The sequence below is a fragment of the Leuciscus leuciscus genome (assembly GCF_965113295.1).
Source record: "Leuciscus leuciscus genome assembly, chromosome: 23".
In the NCBI taxonomy this organism is placed as follows: domain Eukaryota; kingdom Metazoa; phylum Chordata; class Actinopteri; order Cypriniformes; family Leuciscidae; genus Leuciscus; species Leuciscus leuciscus.
The window spans coordinates 18161850-18184810 of NC_138747.1; the positions used below are offsets into that span (position 1 = coordinate 18161850).

General features: G+C 35.8%; 1 protein-coding gene across 12 annotated transcripts in view; it reads right to left on the reverse strand.

Moving 5' to 3' along the window:
- Positions 1-22577, reverse strand: part of mcf2l2 (MCF.2 cell line derived transforming sequence-like 2) — an 84758-nt gene extending 62181 nt beyond the window's left edge. For 3 of the 12 annotated variants that reach the window (XM_082156203.1, XM_082156202.1, XM_082156199.1), the window contains exons 1-2: positions 22180-22576; positions 2438-2521 (exon numbers count right to left, since the gene is read on the reverse strand). In XM_082156203.1, coding sequence (XP_082012329.1) covers positions 2438-2521; positions 22180-22495 — 400 coding nt within the window. In that variant the 5' untranslated portion in view covers positions 22496-22576. Of the gene's footprint in view, positions 1-2437; positions 2522-13130; positions 14509-15488; positions 15822-22179 lie in introns of those variants that run through there. The other 9 variants (XM_082156201.1, XM_082156197.1, XM_082156206.1 and 6 more) reach the window with 6 other exon arrangements.
- Between the last annotated feature and the right edge of the window lie 384 nt (positions 22578-22961).

Here is a 22961-nt window from a genome sequence, read left to right on the forward strand (position 1 = left end):
AATAATAATGAATATTTGTTGAGCATCAAATCATCATATTAGAATGATTTCTGAAGGATCATGTGACACTGAAGACTGGAGTAATGATGCTGAAAATTCAGCTTTGATCACAGGAATAAATTACATTTTAAAATATATTAACATAGAAAACATTTATTTTAAATTGTCATAATATTTAACAATATTACTGTCTTTTTTAAAAATTAAATCAAATAAATGTAGAGCAAATTGGTGAGCAAAAGAGACTTCTTTTAAAAAGATTAAAAATCTTACCATTCCAAAACTTTTGACTGGTACAGTGTACTTTGTGGTTTAATGATTTCACTGATTTTAATGACACCTAGGACATTTAATTTCTGATCGTCCCCTGCGATTCACAGAGACCGAATGGATGACACCATGCTTTTCAGCGGAAAACAGCACTCGAGACAAGAGTCGTCAGCTATATAGATTGCACAGAGTATGCTGGGATTGTTTTGAACCGTAACATTACGTAACCCGTGCGGTTTTGATGGCTGGTGCAGGCTTCTTGGCAGATGAGAAGACAGGGAGGCAAGCCAGGCCTCAGGAGATCTGACTGGGATGGGAAGGAATGGAAAAGCTCTCTAAAGAGCAGCGAGTCTGTATTTATGATGTCCCTCCCACTTACATCAGTTCAGCGTGTAAGTTTTTCCACCCTGTTTCACCCTGCATGTGCTAAAAGCAGTAAACACTTCTGTTTTATTAGTTAATATTAATTGGTTTGCATAGTTAATTACCCCTCAGTACCACCCGGCAACTTCACAACCAAGGCTGGTTAAAATTCATTAAAAGTAGAGTCAATATAGAATATATGTGTCGCAAACAGCTGTCACCAGGTGTTTTTATCTGTGCCGGTTGCCTAATCGTTTCATTTTCATCAGTAACAATAAAGTTGTCATGTTGTCTTATCAACATTAAGAATGTGAGTAACCAAACAGTTGATGGACCCCATTGACTTCCATAGTATTTTTTTTCCTACTATGGAAGTCAATGGGGTCCATCAACTGTCTGGTTACCGACATTCTTCAAAATATCTTCTTTTGTGTTCAGCAGAAGAGAGAAATTCATATAGGTTTGAGGGTGAGTAAATGATGACAGAAGTTTCATTTTGAAGTTCCTATTCCTTTAAGCAGGACGGTGGCGTAGCCTAGTGGCTAGAAACATTAGCTGGTAAACAAAAAAGATTTAGGTTCAAACAGGGTAAAAAAAAAAATCATTTAGTACTGTAAGTGTTAATTTAAATAAACTGGTTTAATTTGGAACAGTAAAATGTTACATATGTACACGTTGCATATTTAAATTATGCATAATTACATGCATCTAACCCTAAACCAAACCCTAAGTCTAACCCTAACCCTATAAGCACATGTAGTTAATTAATATTACTATATATAATTACACTGTAACAAGGACAACTTAAAACGCGTTATTAAACTTATTTTGTCGTTTAAACATGTTATAATGATTATGTTAGTTGATGTATTTAGCTGATACAGATAAGCAGATAATTGTTTTCAAGTTATGACTGATAACCAATAAATGGCCCATATTAAAATTCCATATTATTTTGCGTAAAATTAATAAAAACATATTTAAATAATTACAGAACAACCTCACCGGCAGAAATTATTAAAAAAAAAATAATAATATTTTTTTTGCGCACACACATCTTTCTAAAGATAAAAATGTTACAATATGAAAAACGGATATTGATTTTGAAATTTGCTAAAGATTACATTTAACTTTGCTTTTAAATTATTAAAAAAGTTTTTAAAGATTAACATTAATTGAAGATTAGTAGTTAGGAGCAGATTTAAAGGTTTAAAACTATTTAAACATGCACAGTTAAATATCCAATAGCGACCAACACTGATAAATTGGAAAATATCAGCAGATAATCAATATGGAGTTGATAAATTGTGCATAGTATTGGTATAACAAAAAAAAAAAATCATGTTTTTGTGATAGATTTAATTTCACTCAGTGAAAGAGACAGCAGAGTTTTTGTATGAATTTGACATATTGAGTGAAACAACGATCTGTGTGGTTGTCATAAAAAAAATGAACTATCATCAATAAGTCCTTTGGATATTTCTCTATTCATTTTTATATAATATTCATCATGGGAAAACGAGACCGCAGAAGTCTTTTTTCTCTGGTTTTGAGTGCTAATGAGCATCTGAGGAAATGGAGGGCTGGGAATAGTACAACAGTACTGACATAATGTGATTTGTGAGCATTAGCATCAATTAGCTGCCACCACAGAAACCTGACCCACGTTCTTCCGATCAACCGAGAAAGGGTCAAAGTTCAAAAGCATCACCAACAGAAAGAGAGCTGGAAAGTACATTGCTTTTGAAAAAACAAAAAGCCTTTTTATCCCAACCTAAAGAGCAAATAGACATTCAAATCTCACCTGAAAGAAGAGCAAATTGCCTGTGAAGTTGTTCAATTATATCGACAGCCAGTAATGGCCTGATCTCCTGCTGCATAATCTCATCTGTGAGGAAAGAGAAGAAAGAGCAGGGGCAAATAAAATCACTGCGACAAGCAAACAACTTTGTAAAAATCATGTTCAGGATAACCATAAGATACAGGGTCACAGAGTGCATCAGTAGCTCGACCCTTAAGAGTGAGTGCCTGCTCTGGAAGGAGTTTCCCCTGTACAGCTGCTTCCTTAGAGACGACCTTTAGCCATCAACACAGCCTCTGGTTTGTATCCGTTCATCAGGGAAGAGCTCCTTCAAACAAGCCATTCTTTTATGCCTTTGGCTTTACAAAATAGCACTCGAGCGCTACTATTCTCTACTGATCTGCTGAGGGTCACCCTAAATCCCAATGAAGTCTGTAGACGAACAAAAGCTCCTCTGTGCACGTACACAAAAGACTGCATTAACATTGACTTCTCTTTATCAGACCCTGTTAAATCTTGTGAGGAAACTTGCTGTAGGCTACAAACAACGTTGATGGGTTACTACTGAAATTTTGGGATGCATTCGGTGTGCGTTGATGTTTTAAAGCAATGAATTGTAGTTAATATCCTCAAACCACTAGTCAAAATGTTTGACGGGTGGTGTGCCGTAAACCGCAGAACAACCTTAGCTTACAGAACTGAACATGTTTCAAGTTTTTTTTCCTTAAGTGCTCGCACATCCTTCTGGAGTGTGTTCTACAGGAAAAACAATGTGCGTCAAGGAGCATGTGAAAACCAGATGTTATCAGCTGGCAGTGGAGTCACAACCATTGATATGTACTGTACATGAATTACAACAAGAAGCCAAAGACTTCCCCAGTGGAAAGTCACAGTGGCTGGATCGTACAGGACCACTCCCATGACAGAAAAAAACAAACAATGAAACTTTTTTTGCAAATATATTTTAAAACATTAGCAAAAAATTACTCATTGATAATGCAAAATGTTGATAATGCATTAGAGTGTACAAGATATTTACTTGTTTTTTTGTTCAATAATTAGGGACAGGCATTAAGGTGTTTTAGATGGTGTTTCAGACTGTTACCATTTTTAAACGGGGAATTATCCAGTAAATTTGGAGTGCCACAAGGGTCTGTGTTAGGCCCTCTGCTATTTTCAATATACATGCTGCAGCCTGCAGCCCCTTGGTAAAATTATTAGAAAACAAGGAATTAGTTTCCACTGTTATGCCGATAACAAAGCTACGGAACGTGTAATCTGTTTCTGATGCAGAAAAGCTGCAAGAGTTCTAACCAGGTCAAGAAAATATGATCATATAACCCCAATTTTATTATCTCTACACTGGTTACCTATTATGTTCCCGTACTGATTACAAAGTATTGCTACTGACCTATAAGGCCCTAAATGGTTCCGCTCCTTTGTATTTAACTGATCTTCTATTGCTCTACAATCCATCACGCTCTTTAAGATCACAAAATCTGGGCTTCTGGTAGTACCCTAGGATATCAAAGTCCATTAAAGGACGGAGAGCGTTTTCACATTTGGCTTCTTAACTGTAGGATAGCCTTCCTAATAATGTTCGGGGCTCAGACTCACTCTCCCAGTTTAAATCTAGATTAAAGACACATCTCTTTAGCAAAGCATCCAAATAATACATCTCATAACCTTGTACTCCAGTTATATCAGATGAAATGCACATGACTACCTTTTGCTTGAAATGTTATTAACCGCAGCTACGCTAATTATTTTCCATTTGCTTTTCTGTTTCTACCTATTTTGAAAATATTTGAAAAGGGTAAAAAGTCATTGGCTTTAAAAAGAACGAAGACCCCTGAATATCAACATCAGCATTGTTTTAGCAGCATATAGTAGCATTAAACTCATTAACAGACAATAGAAGCAGGTTTTCTGAAGCAGGGCAGATGATGGTCAACATGCCAAGAGATTAAACTCCACAGGTGAAAAAAAAACTGCTGTTGGTTGCAGGCTTAACACTAGAAGTGCCAGAATTCCATATCTACTAGAACTGCCGCAAGCGGTCATTTTGACCGCTAGATTCCAAACTCTATATCTTTAATGATAAATACCCAATTGAGAGATTAATGCATTTATTGTATTAGGATATCTTTTAAAAACAAAACAACACCAAACTGTACATTTAAACAAGTTTAATTATACATTTATAAATAAATAATATCCGTAGATGTCCTGAACAAAATGACGGAGTAGCCTATGTTTTCATATTTCCACTGTTCGATAGCGCCCGCGCCTTACACACACACACACACACACACACACACACACACACACACACACACACACACACACACACACACCATATTCCAGCATTGCCATCTTGACATTGCAGCCTGTTCATTATAGCCATAATAAAATATAATAATAAAATTGTCAACCTAACAAATAAAAATTCCCCTGCTCTGTTTATATAGTCAGTAGCCTAGTACAATTCGTACCATTTTGTGAAGAGGATGTGAAAAAATCGACGTTTTCCGTCGATATTGGAATGTGAGTGAAGTACAAAGCCTATAATAAAGAATAGTTTACCATCCAAATACATTGCATATGTTGAAACATTTTGATTCTAATTAGAGAGTTACGTGAGCCCAACGCCGCTTACTTTCACTTTCGCTTATAAAGTATTTCATTTTGGCTTGTTTATAGTTATTTTTTCATTCTTGTTCTGTTCTGAATATCATTACATTTAAATGATTTGTTGTGGAATATGTTTTGTGTATTTTTCACCACATTTTATTGTTGTGTATATTGGTATATGTATAATAATACCGCGAAATTCAGTGCGGTCAATATGACCGTCTATGGCCGAAATAGGTAAATATGTTCATTTGTTTTTTTGCCTTATGTGTAATTTATATGAAAAACATTTTAAATGAAAATACAAACACTTTTAGGAAAAGTCAGGTACCAGCAGGATTTTATTTATTTTTTCAACAAAGTTATTGCAGATATAAAATTCAAAATGGTCAAAATGACCGCCATGGCACTTCTAGTGTTAAGCATGTGCAAATAAAACACACACACACACACACACATTTCACGCCGACTCATGGTCCACTGCCCTCTGTGTTCAGTGGAACTGGCTTATTGTCAAAGTAGACCACAAATCCCACTCTGACCTGAGTCTGGGAATCAGGGTTGCGCTGTAAAAAACAAACCCCAAGCCAAACCAAATATTCATTATCTTAATTTAAAGGGTAGATTTTAGATGTTAAAATTCCCAGATTGACTCCCCTGCCACTATCAAATCAATGTTCTGTTTGTTTAAACATCCGGACTAGCCAAACAACAGCAACACTGGCTCAGCCAATGGTGTGAGTTTTGGGACAGGGCTATTTGTTTTCCAACCAATGGAAGACGAGAGTCTTCCACACTTCACAAATAAAAGAAAACTGTCTGACAAAAAACAAACAAAAAAAATCACTGAATGATTTCAAAACAGCTGTTTTTGGTGGATTGCCACATTTCAGAAAGTTTTGTAGAGCTGCATCATCCAAATTTGGGAGTAGGCTATAAGGAACGTATTTACAAACTTGGAAGTTTCTCAAAGATAAATTGTATTATAATTGCAAGGATGGAGGATGAGTTTGCCAACAAGCAGTCAATCTTATATTACCTAAGCTTGACAGAATAAGATTAATTTCACAGAGTATCACATTTCATAGAGCAGATTCAGAATAGTATTAGTATTGATCACAATAACTCAAGGACCGTGACCATGATGTGAGGTGCTTTGAAAACTCTGGCCTTGGTTTAAATAAAGAGAGAATCTTTACTCAGGACATCAACAAATCGAAGGGAAATTAGTCTCTGACCTAGGACTGCTTTAGTTTTTTGATCAATGTGATTTAAATTGACACTGGACCCAGTTCTAAACCCCTTCATCCAAAGATTCCCACCATCTGTTATATCTCCTCAGTTGTGTTGCCTAACCAGTCGAGAGAGGATAATATTTGTGGGAAGACTCTGTATGTTCTGTTTTTCCCTTGTGTTTGCCTGAGTTCTCGTTAGTTAATCATTCTGTTTGGGTGTTTTGTATTGTTAACGATTTCTCCCAGTGTTTATAAGTCCTATGTTTTCAATTCCTTGTCTGATCTCGTTTTATATTAGTTGTTGTGTTACTTTTTCTCCTGTGTGTTTGTAATTTAAGTCTATTCGCAGTATTCTCCGTCTTCGTGAGCTTTATACAAAGCAACACATTACAGTTCGTCTCCACTCACTTTTTCCAGCCACATGACTCTGTCAGTCTTAAAAGAGTTTCCTCCACGGAGAACCGAGAGAACAGTACCAGTTTCTAGCAAAAATTCTCCAGCGAGCATCTGGTTGGGGGGAAGAGATGGTACAGATGAAAGGGAAGTTTAGAGTAAGATGTATTCCATGTAGCAAAGCTTAAAAGAAAAGAAAAAATCACATGCTTTGGAGTCCAGCTGGACTGAACATGAACAGCCTGAGAGAACAACTATGTTTATGTACCAAGAAGAAGCATTTCCCCAAACATTAGTGTTTTCGGCTCAGGCATTGTATGGCCTTTCTGCGCCTTTCCTTCCCATTGTCCACCAGTTCACACAACCACAGCATTAAATGGAGAAGTAAGGGTACGTTTACACAACAACTATGTGCTTAAAACTGAAAAGTTTTTCCTTTGAGTTTTCCGCGTAAAGACGACACCATTGTCAAAACGATCCACATTCACACGGATCCGCGAAAACGACTAAAAACGCTGAATTCTGCTGACAGACCCTTAGATGGCGATGAAACACTATATACTGAACACGTAATACGCATGTGCATGACGTCATCGTTTTCAAAAACGTGCACTTTGAAACCCGTTTTCAAAAGTTTGCGTTTTCAGGCACCCGAAACGCCGTTGTCGTGTAAACGAACGGCCAAAACACATAAAAAGTTTTACGTTTTTAGTTGTAAACGGTTTGTTTGCATTTTGAGATACAGCGTAGTTTCTTGGGAATAAATGGAGAAGGAGGAAGCGAAAAGGAAAGGGGCTCAAGCAGCTTTATTTAGAGAAACTGCTTGTCACTAAACTGACAGCAGCGGCAACGAGCACTCAGCATGATTTCAAAAGCAACACATTTCAGCGCCAAATCACCTTTTATTTAACACAAATGAACGAAATTAATACTCTGCTAGTCAATTAAAGTTGATGAATTTGTTATAGATATATCTGTACCGCAAAATGTTTCAAAAAGTCACTTTTTTCAATGACGTACGACCAGCATTGACAGGGGAATATCCGATCTGTCCGCTTGCACGGCAGGTGCAAATGCACGATTGCACGTATCCAATTCATATCAAATTTATTTCCACATATGAATGAGGCCTGAAACCTCAAGTATGACTGAGCTCTCGCAGTTTACAGGTTTGTGGGTTTGTAAGTCTTGCACCCAGCCGCAGAAGAATTGTTCATAAGCTTCTAATGACTTAAAGCTTCTGAACTTTTGCATTGTGTAGGCACTGATACCATAAACCAGGTAATTGACTATGTCAGGGTATGTCCATGTCCATTCTGTAGCTGGCAGGTCGTACAGGTCCATGTTGTTGATGCCTGGCGTTGTTATTTAGTCCCTCCGGACAGAGCCCCTTTCCTTTAGCTTCCTCCCTCTCCATCTATTTCCAAGAAACTGCCGTATCGCAAAAATGCTGACAAAAATCAAGCTGCTGCTATTTCTCTCGGCCTCATTGTCGAAGTAAACATGGCAACGGATAGCGTATCCTTCTAATATGGCGACGACTTCCTGAAATGCAACGCAAAGTGAAAACACGTGACGTCACCTTCTCATTCTCTATTTGGTCACATAAAGAGCAGGACACGTGCAAATTTATGTGAAGTCTTCACTTCAACAGGGTACATCATGACCATTCATAAGAAGTATTATGTTAATTGTTCAGACTAGGTCCTGTTAAGAGTATTTAGTTACCAAGGGATGATGAATAGGTCATTACATAGCTCATTAATCACTCAGCCCATCAGCAGTGAGATGATCAAGTGTCAATCACCTGTGCCGTCCACACCAGACAATGCTTGCTTCTGTCCCAGCATCACCCCTGGGTCAGGATGTCAGAACCAATATGTTAAACTCACTTACGATTAGCAATTGCTAAACACACTAACTCACACAATTACAGTGATTGCATTCACATGCAATGAGGAGTTCATGCAGTGGGAAACTCTCTGACCAAATTTAGCTGAGGGGCACGAGAGGACTGAAGGTATTTCAGCTTTCCATTTGTCTCCAAAACACAATACAGCAGGAATAAGACAGTTTAGGGGGGAAAAAAACAGACAGCCAGCAAGACCTGATTGTTGGTAAATGACATGATGCTCAATGTTTGTCCAGATCTGTTTATTATTCAGAAGAACATGCAATAACATTGATATCTCTTGCTCCAGGGCCATTGTTGACCGAAGACAAACTGTAATGGATTCAATCTTCAGCTGCTGGAATAGAAACCACAAATCAGCTCTGTGAGGTCTCATCTTCTTCCTCTATGTAACATATTCATGGTTTCACTTGGGGTCAATGCATCAACGGTTGCAGTCAAACAGCGGACACTGCTGCATATCATGTAAACAAATCCAGTTTGGAACTCGATCACGGGCCGTAGGGGGTCTCTGAACATCAGCACCTATAGTGCACAATATGAGAAACTTCTACTAGGTTTTGTTTCACATGTTTTCCATGTCATATTGAGTAACTATAACAGAATCAACACAATAGCTTGACTTCACAGCCTGTCTAAATCCCATTTCAGACATTTAAGGGGCGTCCACATGACATCCAGTCTATTGTCCCGCTCGACTTCCCTCTGATCTCTATAAATTAGTGCTGCTGTATGAAAAAAAAAAAAAACTTTAGGACAAGGCTGGACAATTGAGTCTGAGGCAGCAAAATAAAATCATCATAAAATCAAAGCCCTGTGAGCTTAATAATGTTTCACAAGAAGGTCAATGTTTGAAGTAAAGCTTTATCAAAGGCTCTGCTGTTCACAAATGTGATCTCTATATTTTATAGCAGGCAAGATCCACAATCTATCATGTTTCCCCTAAAGAAATCACTGAAAGTAGGGGAAGAAGTCCCAATGCTCCCAACACTCACACACAAACCCACACACACACACCTCACATTACTGTAGGCGTCTATTACAAAGCAATACATCTCAGATAAAGGCCCGTTCACACAAAGGACGATAACTATAACATTAACGATAATATATAGTTTTAAAAAACATTCTACATTTAGAGGAATAGCAGAGTCCATACTAAAACTATAACGGCACAGAGGAAAGATATAATTGGAATAACTTTCAATGGAAACATTGACAGCCAATCAGAATCCATCCTGCTTTAAAGAGTTTGAGCATTTAAAGCGACAGGCGACATAACGGCAGTGTGCACTTATCAAAATCCCTTTAAGACAAGTCATTTCACTCGGCGGCCATCTTTGAAACGCCTCTCGGACATGCAAGTGCAGCTCCTATCTGTTTGAATGGGGAAAAATTTAATTCTCCAAAACTGTTCGCCAAGCTTCCGATTAAATTTCATATTTGAAATCACCAATGAAATCTGACAACAACTGTCTCATAAATTGTGTTTCTAAACGCTCGAATCATGACAGAAAACGTAATTTTTCAGTCTGGATCAAGGTAATGCGCATGCGCAGTGGAAGCGCGCGTCTGAAGTACTGCAGTGACGCGATGACTTTACCAATCGCCGATTGGCTCTTATTTAGAAGGCGGGACTTATTCCGCCATATTGAGCGTTGCACTTTTCCCCATTCAAACAATACAAGTGACGTGTCTTGTGTAATTCTATAAGTCTTTGGTACTTATAATAAACAGAATGTTTTCGCCCAAAAAATTAAAATTCTGTCATTTACTCACTCTCATGTCATTCTGTATAAGTTTCTTTCTTCTGTGGAAAACACACACATTGAGTTGTCCCAAAACAAGAACGGATATTGTTCAAAATTCATGTATAACTTTGATGAAAAGTTTTGATCCACTTCAAATGTTGACTACTGTATGTAGCCTATTTATATGTATACAGTATATAGTTTTAAAGGGATACTCCACTTTAAAATGAAAATTCTTTCATCATACTCACCCTCATGAATTTCTTTCTTCTGCTGAACAGAAAGGAAGATATTTAGAAGAATGTCAGTAACCAGATAGTTTCTGGTACCACTGACTTCCATAGTAGGAAAAAATATATACTATGGAAGTCAATGGTACCATAAACTGTCTGGTTACTGACATTCTTCTAAATATCTTCCTTTCTGTTCAGCAGAAGAAAGAAATTCATACAGGTTTGAAACAACATGAGGGTGAGTATATGATGACAGAGTTTTCATTTTAAAGTGGAGTATCCCTTTAAGAACGTTTGAGACACAACAGGCAACACTGAACCCCAATGACTTTCATTATGGACAAAAAAACCTTTTATATTCTGACTTTTTTTTTTTTTTTTAGAATATCTTCTTCTGTGTTCCGCAGAATAAAGTCAGTCATACAGGTGTGGCAGGACATGAGTAAATTATTGTTTTTAAACTTTTGTGTGAACCATTTCTTTAAATGAAAGCATACTGTGATATACACAAAAATGTGCATTCAGAAAGAGAGGTGACAATGATCTCTTTTCCAAAATGGCAAAGAATTCCAACATACAGTCTTCAAAATCTCGATCCACATCCCTACGGAAAAGGAAGCCGCCACACATGGATACGAATCAGAATGTCAGACAACATCCTGTATCTGCCCAGAACAACAAAAACTCCCTTAAAATGATTAATACCAATGACCCTGTCACCTGGAACAAACAAGACCTCCATTCCACAAAGCAAGACAAATGCAACAAACAGGCCATTATAAAGTGAGAGTGCATTTGGAGGCATTTGAGAAAGTATTCAGAATAATTTTTTATTGCAATGAATTAAGAAAACAGCTCTTATTAAGCCAATTGCCCTAATTCAGAACAGTTTATGTAAAAACAACTATCCACAAAAAGACTCACATCCACAAGTATGTGTTTGACTAGGATGTTCAGATGTGGGCTGTGTAAAGCTATGTCTGCTGACCCAGTCTGGACAGGTGCGTTTGATTATGCCGGCGTGCTTTAAAGAGGCTCTCGAGGGAGTTTGGTCGTCTTTGAGGAGCTAATCGCATATGTGTGCTTGCTGTGCCATATACCACTCACGATATGATTTAGTCTAAAAAATGTCTCTAGAGGGGAAAATCTATATGGACATAAACAATGTCACTTATTTTTTTACTTACAGCACATTTTTGAAGTAGAAAGCAAAGATTTCAATCATCCTATGACTTTTTTTTGCACACCAATCTCAGACAGGATGAGAGGCAAATAATAAATAGCTAAATAATTGGAGATTAATAATAATAATAATAATAATAATAATGTGTTATAGAATTAATATAAGAAATATATATATATATATATATATAATGTAAAATAAATGTAAAAAAAAAAATATATATATATATTTGTATATATATATATATAATTTTTTTACATTTATTTTACATTATATATATATATATAGACTGTGCTATCAGTTCTTAAAAATCATAATAAAATGATAAATAATGAATATAACATGAATATATATATATATATATATATATATATATATATACATATGTGTGTGTGTGTATATATATATATATATATATATATATACACACACACACATATATATATATGACTGTAATCAGTTCATTTTCTTCATTCTGAAAAAAAATTTCATTTCATACTATCAGTTCATTTTCTTTCTTCATGTCTGACAAAACTGTCCGACTTCTGACATCCTCATCATTTTCGGTTCCTCCTTTAAGCTCAAAAAGGTTAATGCACCCGAACAAAGCTGAATATGCCAAAACAATTAAAAACCAAGAAATATTATCACCCTTGCTCTGACATTTCTGTTTTCACAACAAAATTATCCACAATGATGAATGAAGCTGCAAATCTGACCCAGCCATTTTATCCTCTTTAAGAGCGTCTGATGGTTAACACTCCTGCTGGTTCACACACACACACACACACACACACACACACACACACACACACACACACACACACACACACACACACACACACACACACACACACACACACACACATATACATTACTGTAATCAGTTCATTTTCTTCATGCTTGGAAAAAAATCTATTTTTCATTTCATACTATCAGTTCATTTTCTTTCTTCATGTCTGACAAAACTGTCTTGACTTCTGACATCCTCATCATTTACAGTTCCTCCTTTAAGCTCAAAAAGGTTAATACACCCGAATTAAAAACCATGAAATATTAATACCCTTGCTCTGACATTTCTGTTTTCACAACAAAATTAGCCACAATGATGAATGAAACTGCAAATCTGACCCAGCCATTTAATCCTCTTTAAGAGCGTCTGATGGTTAACACTGCTGCTTCACACACACACACACACACACACACACACACACAGCACAATTACACACGTACAACAACTAAACTAAAACATCTCATTTCTCTGCACCAATGCTGCATTATTATTTTTGGCTAAAGTTGCATCAGAAGCAAACCGGAGAGAAAGCGGAAGGTGAGGGTGTATGAGGAAGACATACTTCTCTTCGCTGCTAATTCAGTCTCCAGACACACTCCCAGAAAACGATGGTAGGACTCCATTTCCCCGGCCGAGATGCGGATCATGGAAAAGGACGCCCCCGTCCCACATACCGAGCAGTGGGACGGGATGCTCTGATAGCGTGGAGAGCCATCCATACTGCAGCACAAACCCAGAATACCCCTGCTCATGCTCAACTACGGCTCTCTGGACGACACGCTAGCTGTGTGTGGCTCCTGCGTGAGCAGTGTGAATTGTAAGATCAGAGAAAAGCAGGGACAGATCAGAGTAAGTGGTCAGAAGCGTTGCGGTCTCTGGATTAAGAGAACTATTTTAGTTCACTTCTCCTGTGGCGGATATACTTACACACACACACCTCCACCTGAGAGTCTCTCCCTCAGAGCTGTCACTACACAACATCCTAACACACACACACACACACACACACATGTTGTGTTGTCATGTTTTATGGGGACTTTCCATAGACATAATGATTTTTATACTGTACAAACTGTATATTCTATTCCCTTACGCTGACCCTATCCATCACAGAAAACTTTCTGCATTTTTACATTTTCAAAAAACATCACTTAATATGATTTATAAGCTGTTTTCCTCATGAGGACCAAAAAATGTCCCCACACGAACAAGGATTTCGGATATTGCCATCCTTGTAGGGACATTTTGTCCCCATAATGTAGGGTTTACCAGGCCACACACACACACACTTTAACCCACCTGTCTAAACAAGAACATACAGCGTCAGAAACGTGCAAATATCTTTGTATCTTCGTATTGTCTCTTTACAATAGCTTGTCACTTATCTGCCTGTAGAAGCAAAGATGTCAGTGACAAGCTGTTGTATCCCTAAATGTACAATTTTTACACATTTTTCTGAGAGTGTATTGTGGCTAATTTGAACTTTTTGCATTTTTAGAATTAAATAAATTAGGAAAAAAATATTTAAAAATATCAATTTGTCATTTTTACCGAATTTAGCGGATGTCTGGACACAATTTTTCAATGTTTTTAGTGGAAAATCTTAAAAATGATTAGCAGTGCATATACTCAGTCTCTTCTGCATTGTAATAATTCATCCTGTCCCAAGAGACTTTCTGCAGCAAACAGTACTATTGGTTGAGAGTGTGTGCGCCATTCTAGTGTGTGTTGTTCCTAAAAGAGCTCTCAGTGAGGCACTACGACTTTCTGTTTTTCACAGAACACAAAAGGAAAAAATGACCACTCTTTTCCACATAACTGGGGCTGTCAAGCTCTAAAACAATGAAAAGCATTATAAGAATCACAGAGGTTAAGCACCCTATAGTTCCTCTTGAAGTGTTCATGAGAATGCATGAGAGAAGAAGAGATGTCCGATTCACGAATTTCCTAATTTGTAAGTCGCTTTGGATAAAAGCATCTAAATTAATAAATGTAATGAATCATTCTTTTGAGTCACTTTTCAATCAATCAGTTTATCTCTTTTACAGAATTGATTCGAATGATTCGTTCATGAATTTGACTGATCTGGTTCTCAAGTTCAATTCACAGATTCAGTCATTTCATCACAACAATTAACATCTCTGAAGGGGAAAATTATAAGTAAAGTATATCTTATCGAAATAAGTACTAGAACCTGATATTTAATAGGTACTAGTACCTAATGAACAACTACTAGTATATAAAAAGCATGTACTAGTCACAATTGGAATACAGTCAAAACTGAATAGTTGATATCTGAATGACTCCCATTGAAGTCAATGGCAAAAATATGAAAAAAATCACATGTAAATGTGAAAAAATTAGAAAAATGTAAATTCCTTACATTTCGGTGTGTTACACAATCTTGTGGTTTTAAAAACTTGAGACGCATGGACCACTTTAAAATACTTTTTTTCCAACATAGGTTATTCTTCAAAATTCATGTTTGTTTTCCACATAACACATAAAGTCTGTTTGTAAAGACATAAATGATTGAATTTTCATCCTCACGTGAACCATCAAGAGCTTCTGACATTCACCCCCTTGACCTCACTCAACTAAGAAAGTGAACTTTCTGACTAAACAAAACTCCACAGCAGGATTATGAAGAAGTAAACCCGTTCAGAATCACTGGAATAATTACTGGCACATTTTTCTGGTCACATTGCTGTGTGTCTAATCATTATTAAGCCCATAAACCTCTTTTTATTATTTTTTTCCCAGAAACACCTCACAACACCCAACCAAAGCCAACAGAGCTGCAACTCTCAAGAAATGATACAAAAATATATATAAATGTAAACAAAGAGAAACACAAAAACATGCACATTCTTCCTCAGGCACAAATACTCTTTAAATCGTCTTGAAAAGTTTGACTCACACATAACTGAACCCATTGTGCCGACGGTCCCGCGCTGCGCGAGAGGTCCGAGCCGCAGTGACCCACACACTCCCTCACTCCTCGTGTCTCTTTTACTCCTGAGAGTCTAATAAGATGTTACCGGAGGAGCATGTGCCTCTGAAACGCAGGTAACACACGGACATGCTTTCTACAAATATCTTTGAGAATGCAAGAAGTGCCGGTAGTTTCCTCTTCCTCTCTCTCTCGCTCTCTCTCTCTCTCTCTCAGCGATATATTCATCACTACACAGCGCTCTGTGGTTAAAGAACGTCAGGAAGAACTTCTCACAAACACACAGATTCCTTTTCCCCTCTCCACCCCAAAACAGAGCCCCGCTCCACACACACACACACACACACACACACACACACACACATACACACACACAAACCCCTCCCCGCAACCCTCACACGTGAGACGGCATCATGTGGCGCTGACTGTTAAATCTTTAAATCACTTTTTTCAGTCCCTTTGACAGTGGAAAACAGATGTACTATGCTAAATTGAGAAGCAAAAAGTGGGAAACAAACCCAAACTGTGATTTCATGGATGTTTGTCACTTGTAGGTGAGCTAATGTTTCATGGATAACTTCTTCAGACATTCCTGTGGATGGAAAGCTTTGTGCTTGTAAAATCAGGCACTCTTTTACTCTGGAGCCGTCTGGATCTCTTCCTAACGCACTCAAAAACAAGCGTGAATGGAATGTCCATAAATTGAGAATAAAAGTGTTAGCTTTTCGAAATGGTGTGCAGTATATGGTACAGTAAGCTATTGTGCAGCATGGTGACATCCTATAATGAAAACTCTCATTAGGGATGTTTGGTGCAAGGGGGTCAGTGGAAAAGAGAAAATAGTTAAGATTTTTTTTTTATATTATTATTATTCTTAGACATTATGGCATTTATAACTAATTTACTCTATTCACTTGCCTTCATTTTTATATGAATAAATACATACATAAATAATAAATAAATGTTATATTATGGTATTCTAAATACCGGTACTCATCGGAAATCGTGGGATTAATCATTCATTTTATTCTATTGACTCGACAGTTTTGTTTTTAATTTATTATTATTATTATTATTATAAATAAGTGAACCAAATCTGACATTATGGCATTATAAATACTCATCAGAAATCATGATATTATTATTTTATTTTATTGACTTGCCATAGTTTGTTATTTATATTATATTATATTATATTATATTATATTATATTATATTATATTATATTATATTATATTATTAGACATTATATTATTAGACATTATGGCATTAATAATTAATTTATCCTATTGACAATGTAATTTTTATACAAAAAAATAAATACATTTTATATTATGGTATTCTAAATACTCGTTGGAAATGGTGGGATTAATCATTAATTTTATTTTATTGACATGACAGTTTTGTTTTAATATTTTTTCATTATTATTATAAACAAACAAGCCACATGTTACATTATGGCATTTTAAATGCTCATCGGACATCATGATATTATTAAAAATATATATTTTATTAACTTGCCGTAATTTGTTTTTTATATTATATTATATTATATTATATTATATTATATTATATTATATTATATTATATTATATTATATTATATATTCTAAATACTCATCAGAAATTGTGGAATTAATCATTAATTTTATTCTATTGACATGACATAGTTTTGTTTTAATATTTGTATTATTATTATAATTATAAACAAATGAACCAAATGTTACATTATGGCATTCTAAATACTCATTGGAAATCATTATATATATATATTTTTTTTTTTATTGACTTGCCATAGTTTTTTTTATATTATTATTATTATTATTATTATTAACGTTAAACAGACTGACTGACTGACCGACCGATTATATATTCAACCCATATCCATTATTAATTTTTATAAAATGAAAGGAGCTATATAATTTGGTTATGGGCCGTAACAGTCCTGCATGGGATTCTACACACCGGCATACCTAAAACACTACAATAATGGTTGAGAAGCAAGTTCTTTCATAAATACTCTAAAAGTATGCAATTTCGGACACACACAAGCTTAAATTGAAGGAGAGACCCAAGCCCTGTCTATGCACCCTATAAGTGCAACATGCAACATCACAGAACACTTGAGCAAACAAATAGCAACACACTGGCAACCAGCCAAAACACACCAAAAATCTATTACCTACTAAGGCATGAACTTCCAATCTGAAACCATTAGTACTTACAGACAAAACCAACAGATGTACAAGGTGTGTTGAGAACGTGTGTCTCTGGTTTCAGATTATGACACCAGTGTGTGTTTGCAGATAATCTCAGTCTCTGCTGTAATCTCATTACTGGACTCTATTTTAAGAGGATCTCAGTGTGTGGTATATCTAATACAGATGTCATATAGTGACAAATACTGTACGCTTCACTATCTTTCTCCTTAAATCCTCGTTCTCACTCTGTAGGGTCCAGCATCGCTGAGAAAGATAGCAAAACGCACATCAGCACAATGAGAGGAGGAGTAAAGAGTATATGAATAAAGCTTCGATGATTGACAATCTAATGGATTCTATTAGCTGAGAAAATGGAAAGAAAGGGAGTGTGAATATAGAATATTGATTTTAACAGTGCAGCTGTTCCAGGAGGAGCACACAAAAGCAGACGGGGGGAGGAGGGAAGGAAGTACAATGACCTTCCTATTGTTCACCTTTTGAGCGTCATCGCTCCGTTTTATTGTGAGTCCAAGTCTTTGGAGATACTGTCCCGCCGATGGCAGCTTGCAACAAAGCCAAGTTCAAGGATTTTAGGCTGTTTATAGAATTTTATGAGTTTATGTCACAACCCAAATGCGGTCAGGAACTAAGCATAAACGAACAGACAAAAATCTAAGAAATAATTGCTATTTATTGTGTTTTATTTTGTATATTTTAGGCATGCAGTTTCTAAACTAATAAAGTAGTTTTATTTGACATGAAATTGACACTTGAAGGTGTTATAAAAGATTTCTATATTTGAACTTTCTATTTATCAAAGAATCCTGAAAAAAATGATCATGGTTTCCACAAAAATATTATGCAGCACAACTGTTTTCAATAATAATTAATTAATTAAATAGTAAGAGATAATAATAATAATAAGACATGTTTCTTGATCATCAAATCTGCATATTAGAATGATTTCTGAAGGGTCATGTGACTCTGAAGACTGGAGTAATGATGCTGAAAATTCAGCTTTGCCATTGCAGGAATAAATTACATTTTTAAATATAATAACTCTAGAAAACAATTATTATTTTATTTCTTAATATTACTTTTTTTTTACTGTGTTTTGATCAAATAAATGCAGCCTTGGTGAGAAAATCTTACAGACCCTAGACTTTTGAACGATAGTGTGTGTGTTGTTTTGTGGAGTGTAAAACAATGCTGTCGGACTGCAGCCATGCAAAAACCAGGTTCTGTAAAAAATAATGTTATGATTATGACAATTACAATGATATGAATGAATTTTCCAACTGATTTGTATTTAGAAAGAACTGTGTGTAAGCTGTGTGTGTGTGTGTGTGTGTGTGTGTGTGTGTGTGTGTGTGTGTGTGTGTGTGTGTGTGTGTGTGTGTGTGTGTGTGTGTGTGTGTGTGTGTGTGTGTGTGCGTGTGCGTGTGCGTGTGCGTGTGCGTGCGTGTGCGTGTGTGTGTGTGTGTGTGTGTGTGTTAACCAGTGCCCAGTATTTGGCTTGTTTATGTTAATCCCTTTATCCTGATTAGATTAGGATGACTGAATAACACTGTTTTTTTTTTGTTTTTTTTTACAACTTTTAAGCGACAGTGGAGACACTCTGATTAAAGCACACACTCTCAGGGTGAAGTCGATCCAGAAAATAGAACAAAACAAAAATAACTACGAAACTGTGTTTTTTTTTAAGTCATGAAAAAAAGGTCTTTATAATGTTTTCACCTGATACCTTTAATACATCAGATTTTTTTTAACATCATAGCAATTGCAGAAACATGATGTAACACGTTCTAGTGTTTTATCAACTTGTCCGCATCAAACTACGTTTAGCATCAACAAAATATTATTATTTTTTTTTTAGGAAATTCATCATCTTTAAAATTGAACAAAAAGGGATAGAGATTAAATATACTCCAATGTCTCTAATATTTTTTATACTTATGCTACCGTTCCAGTTTGTGGTGGGAAAGATTTTTTTGGGAAGTCTTTTATGCTCACCAAGGCTGCTTTTATTGGATAAAAAAAAAAATATATTATTACCATTTAAATTTTCTATTTAAATATATATAAAAATGTATTTATTCCTGCAATGGCAAAGCTGAATTTTCATCATCATTACTCCAGTCTTCAGAGTCACATGATCCTCCAGAAATCATTCTAATATGCAGATTTGATGCTCAAGAAAACAGTTGTGCCGCTTAATATTTTTGTGGAAACCGTGATACTTTTTTTTTGTCAGGATTCTTTGATTAATAGCAAGTTAAAAAGAACAGAATTTACTTGAAATAGAAATATTTTGTAACATTATACTGTGAAAGCCTTTATTGTCACCTTTCATCAATTTAATGCATCCTCGCAGAATAATAAAAAATATATACTGTATATATTTATTTATTTTAAAATAAATATGTATAAATTGTATATGTATTAATTGACTTACTCAAATCAAAAAATGGTCAAACATCTAATATAAATATGAATGATATAAGCTAATAAATGCAAATGTACATTCTGCTCAGGCCAGATCCTATTATTTTATAGATCCTATTATTTTATTCTATTATTTATGCTTGCCTGCTCATCTGGCTTGTTAAATATTCATGAGCAATACAATACAGATCCAGAACGGTGCAATATATCACTTTAAAATGAACATGAAAGTGATATCATCACAGCTGACCAATCAAAAAGCAGAAGCTCTCAGTGTTTAGTCATCTTGCTATTAGAGGGCCGGATGGTCACATCTGTGACTCACTCGCCGATACTCAGATGGATCACCGGAAAGCATTAACTCTTTTATTTTTTATGTTGTTTACTCCAAACCAAAGGCAGGTTTGAGAGGCCATCCGTTACGTTATATATATTTTAGCATCGTTTGGATATTCCTAGCTTCCAAAGTGCAGCTCAGAGCAGTGAACCGAAAGCAAACGGTTTAATCATTGTTTAAAAAGCCTGCTGATTTCCAGTCGGCCCGGAGAGCTAAAGCAGTGGTGTGTGTTATAATGCGGATAATAAACTTAGAAAGCAGGGACTGCGTGTTTAAAGCATGGAGTGTCTCCATGAATCAATATGGCTGAACTGGCCAATCTCAGTTTCCATGGCAACGGCCTGACGTCCCCTAAGGGCTGCAGTGGGGGCGAGCAGTGCCTCTCTCTCTCTCTCTCATGCGGGACAGCAGGAACAGCAGCATGGCACAATAACCTACTTCACTCACTGGAACGGGGAACCACAAGGATATTTCTGTGCTTTTGATGCCACTGTTTGGAATATACAAACAATATATATATATATAGATTTCCTATTCGGCTCGATATATACAAGCTGATTTTTAACATAATGCTGTGGATTCCCCCATGAGCTGCATTTATTTTCTTGAATTTTGAAATATGTAGCCTAATTGAATGTTGTATGAGTATGTGATTCTGACACAAATAGTCTCATTCGATGCCACTAATTATCTGGTAATTCCTACGCAAAGACATTGCCATAACCTTAAAATAAAAAGTAATAAAATTAAATGATTAAATGATTGAATCTGCTTTTCGCACCAGATTCAGTGGAATGGAGCCTTATGCATACAGCCTGTACTGTAATAGACAAACGGCAAATAATAATTAAATATTATTATTATTATTATATTATATTATATAAAAACATTATCGATATTTAATGTATCCATATATTAATATATTATTAATAAATAAAGATTATATTCAGATTATATAATATGTCATATTATTCATACTGAACAATATAATTAATTTGCTTTTATATATATATATATATATATATATATATATATATAGGCTATATATATATTAATGTTGGTACTTTGGGCAGGTAATGCAGTGCCAAATTTTAAATATGTAAATATATAATAGAATATTTAATAATATTATTATAAGTATAATATTTAAATCTAAAAGTACAAACAAATATGTGTTAAAAAATAAAATAAAAATAAAATATGCATTTTTCTTTTTTCTTTATTTACCCATTTTTTTTATTTTCTTCATTTATTTTCAAGTTTTGCCGAAAATATTTGAAATTAATTGAACAATGTGATTCCGAAGGTGCCAGACATTACTAAGCTGGTAGTTCCTATATGCAAAGACACTGCCATAACCTCAAAAAAATTAAGTCTTACATTATACAACTAATAAAACAAACAAATACAATTAAAAATCATTTTGTCACTTTTCTGCCCTAAAATCTGTGCTCTGAATGACGTGTGATAACGTGCCATTCAATGGTAAAATAAAAAAAAGAGGTCTAAGATCAAGCTTGATTTCTATCACTATCCATCAGGAAACACCCACAAACCTCACCTCAAGGTTTCCCCAGAATCCCAGAATTCATGTATCGCCCCTGAATCAGCGGCGGAAAGCTCAACCACAGCTGTCACACACCCCTATCCTCCTCAGCAGAGAATAACACACTCACCAACATGAGTGAGGACACAGTCCACCCTCTGCTGAAGCTCCAGTAGAGACATCTCCTCGTCCTCCTCCAGCCTGCAGAGCATCTCAGGGTGTATATCTCTCCTCTCCTCTCCTCTCCTCTCCTCTCCTCTCCTCTCCTCTCCTCTCCTCTCCTCTCCTCTCCTCTCCTCTCCTCTCCTCTCCTCTCCTCTCTCACAAAGCCAGCGGCCGCTCCCAGCCCTGGATGGAGATCTCCGATGGAAGACACCAGAGAGATGAATCCGGCTCTTTTGTTCTACAGTGTGGAGTCGCGGAGAGGCTTTTGTGATGTTAATCATTCATTCTGAATCTCTGCGCCGGAGTGATCCCGGCTGGACTCTTCAAAGCGGCTCTATGGCTTCTATCCTGAAGACTGTGTGTCAGGCACCAGGAAGAGGATCGGAGGGAGGCTATACCTGCCTTCAGAGAGACACACGGAGATCCGCTCACACAAAACATGGAACAATGGATTCAGTGGAGTGGAAGCCTTACGCATGCAGCCTCTACTGTCATAGTCAAATGGCACCTCTTATCAAATGTTACTATTATTATAATAAATATATTATTATTAATTGTTCATATTTAACCTATTTATATATTCATAAATGTATAATTCATAAATGCATAACATAAAATGTATTATTATTATTATTACAGCCTGTCAAACAACATCTCTTCTCATGTTTAATTTTTTTAATATTATTCCACATTATATTACATTATACTATTCATTTTCATATTTAACTTATTTATATATTAATAGAA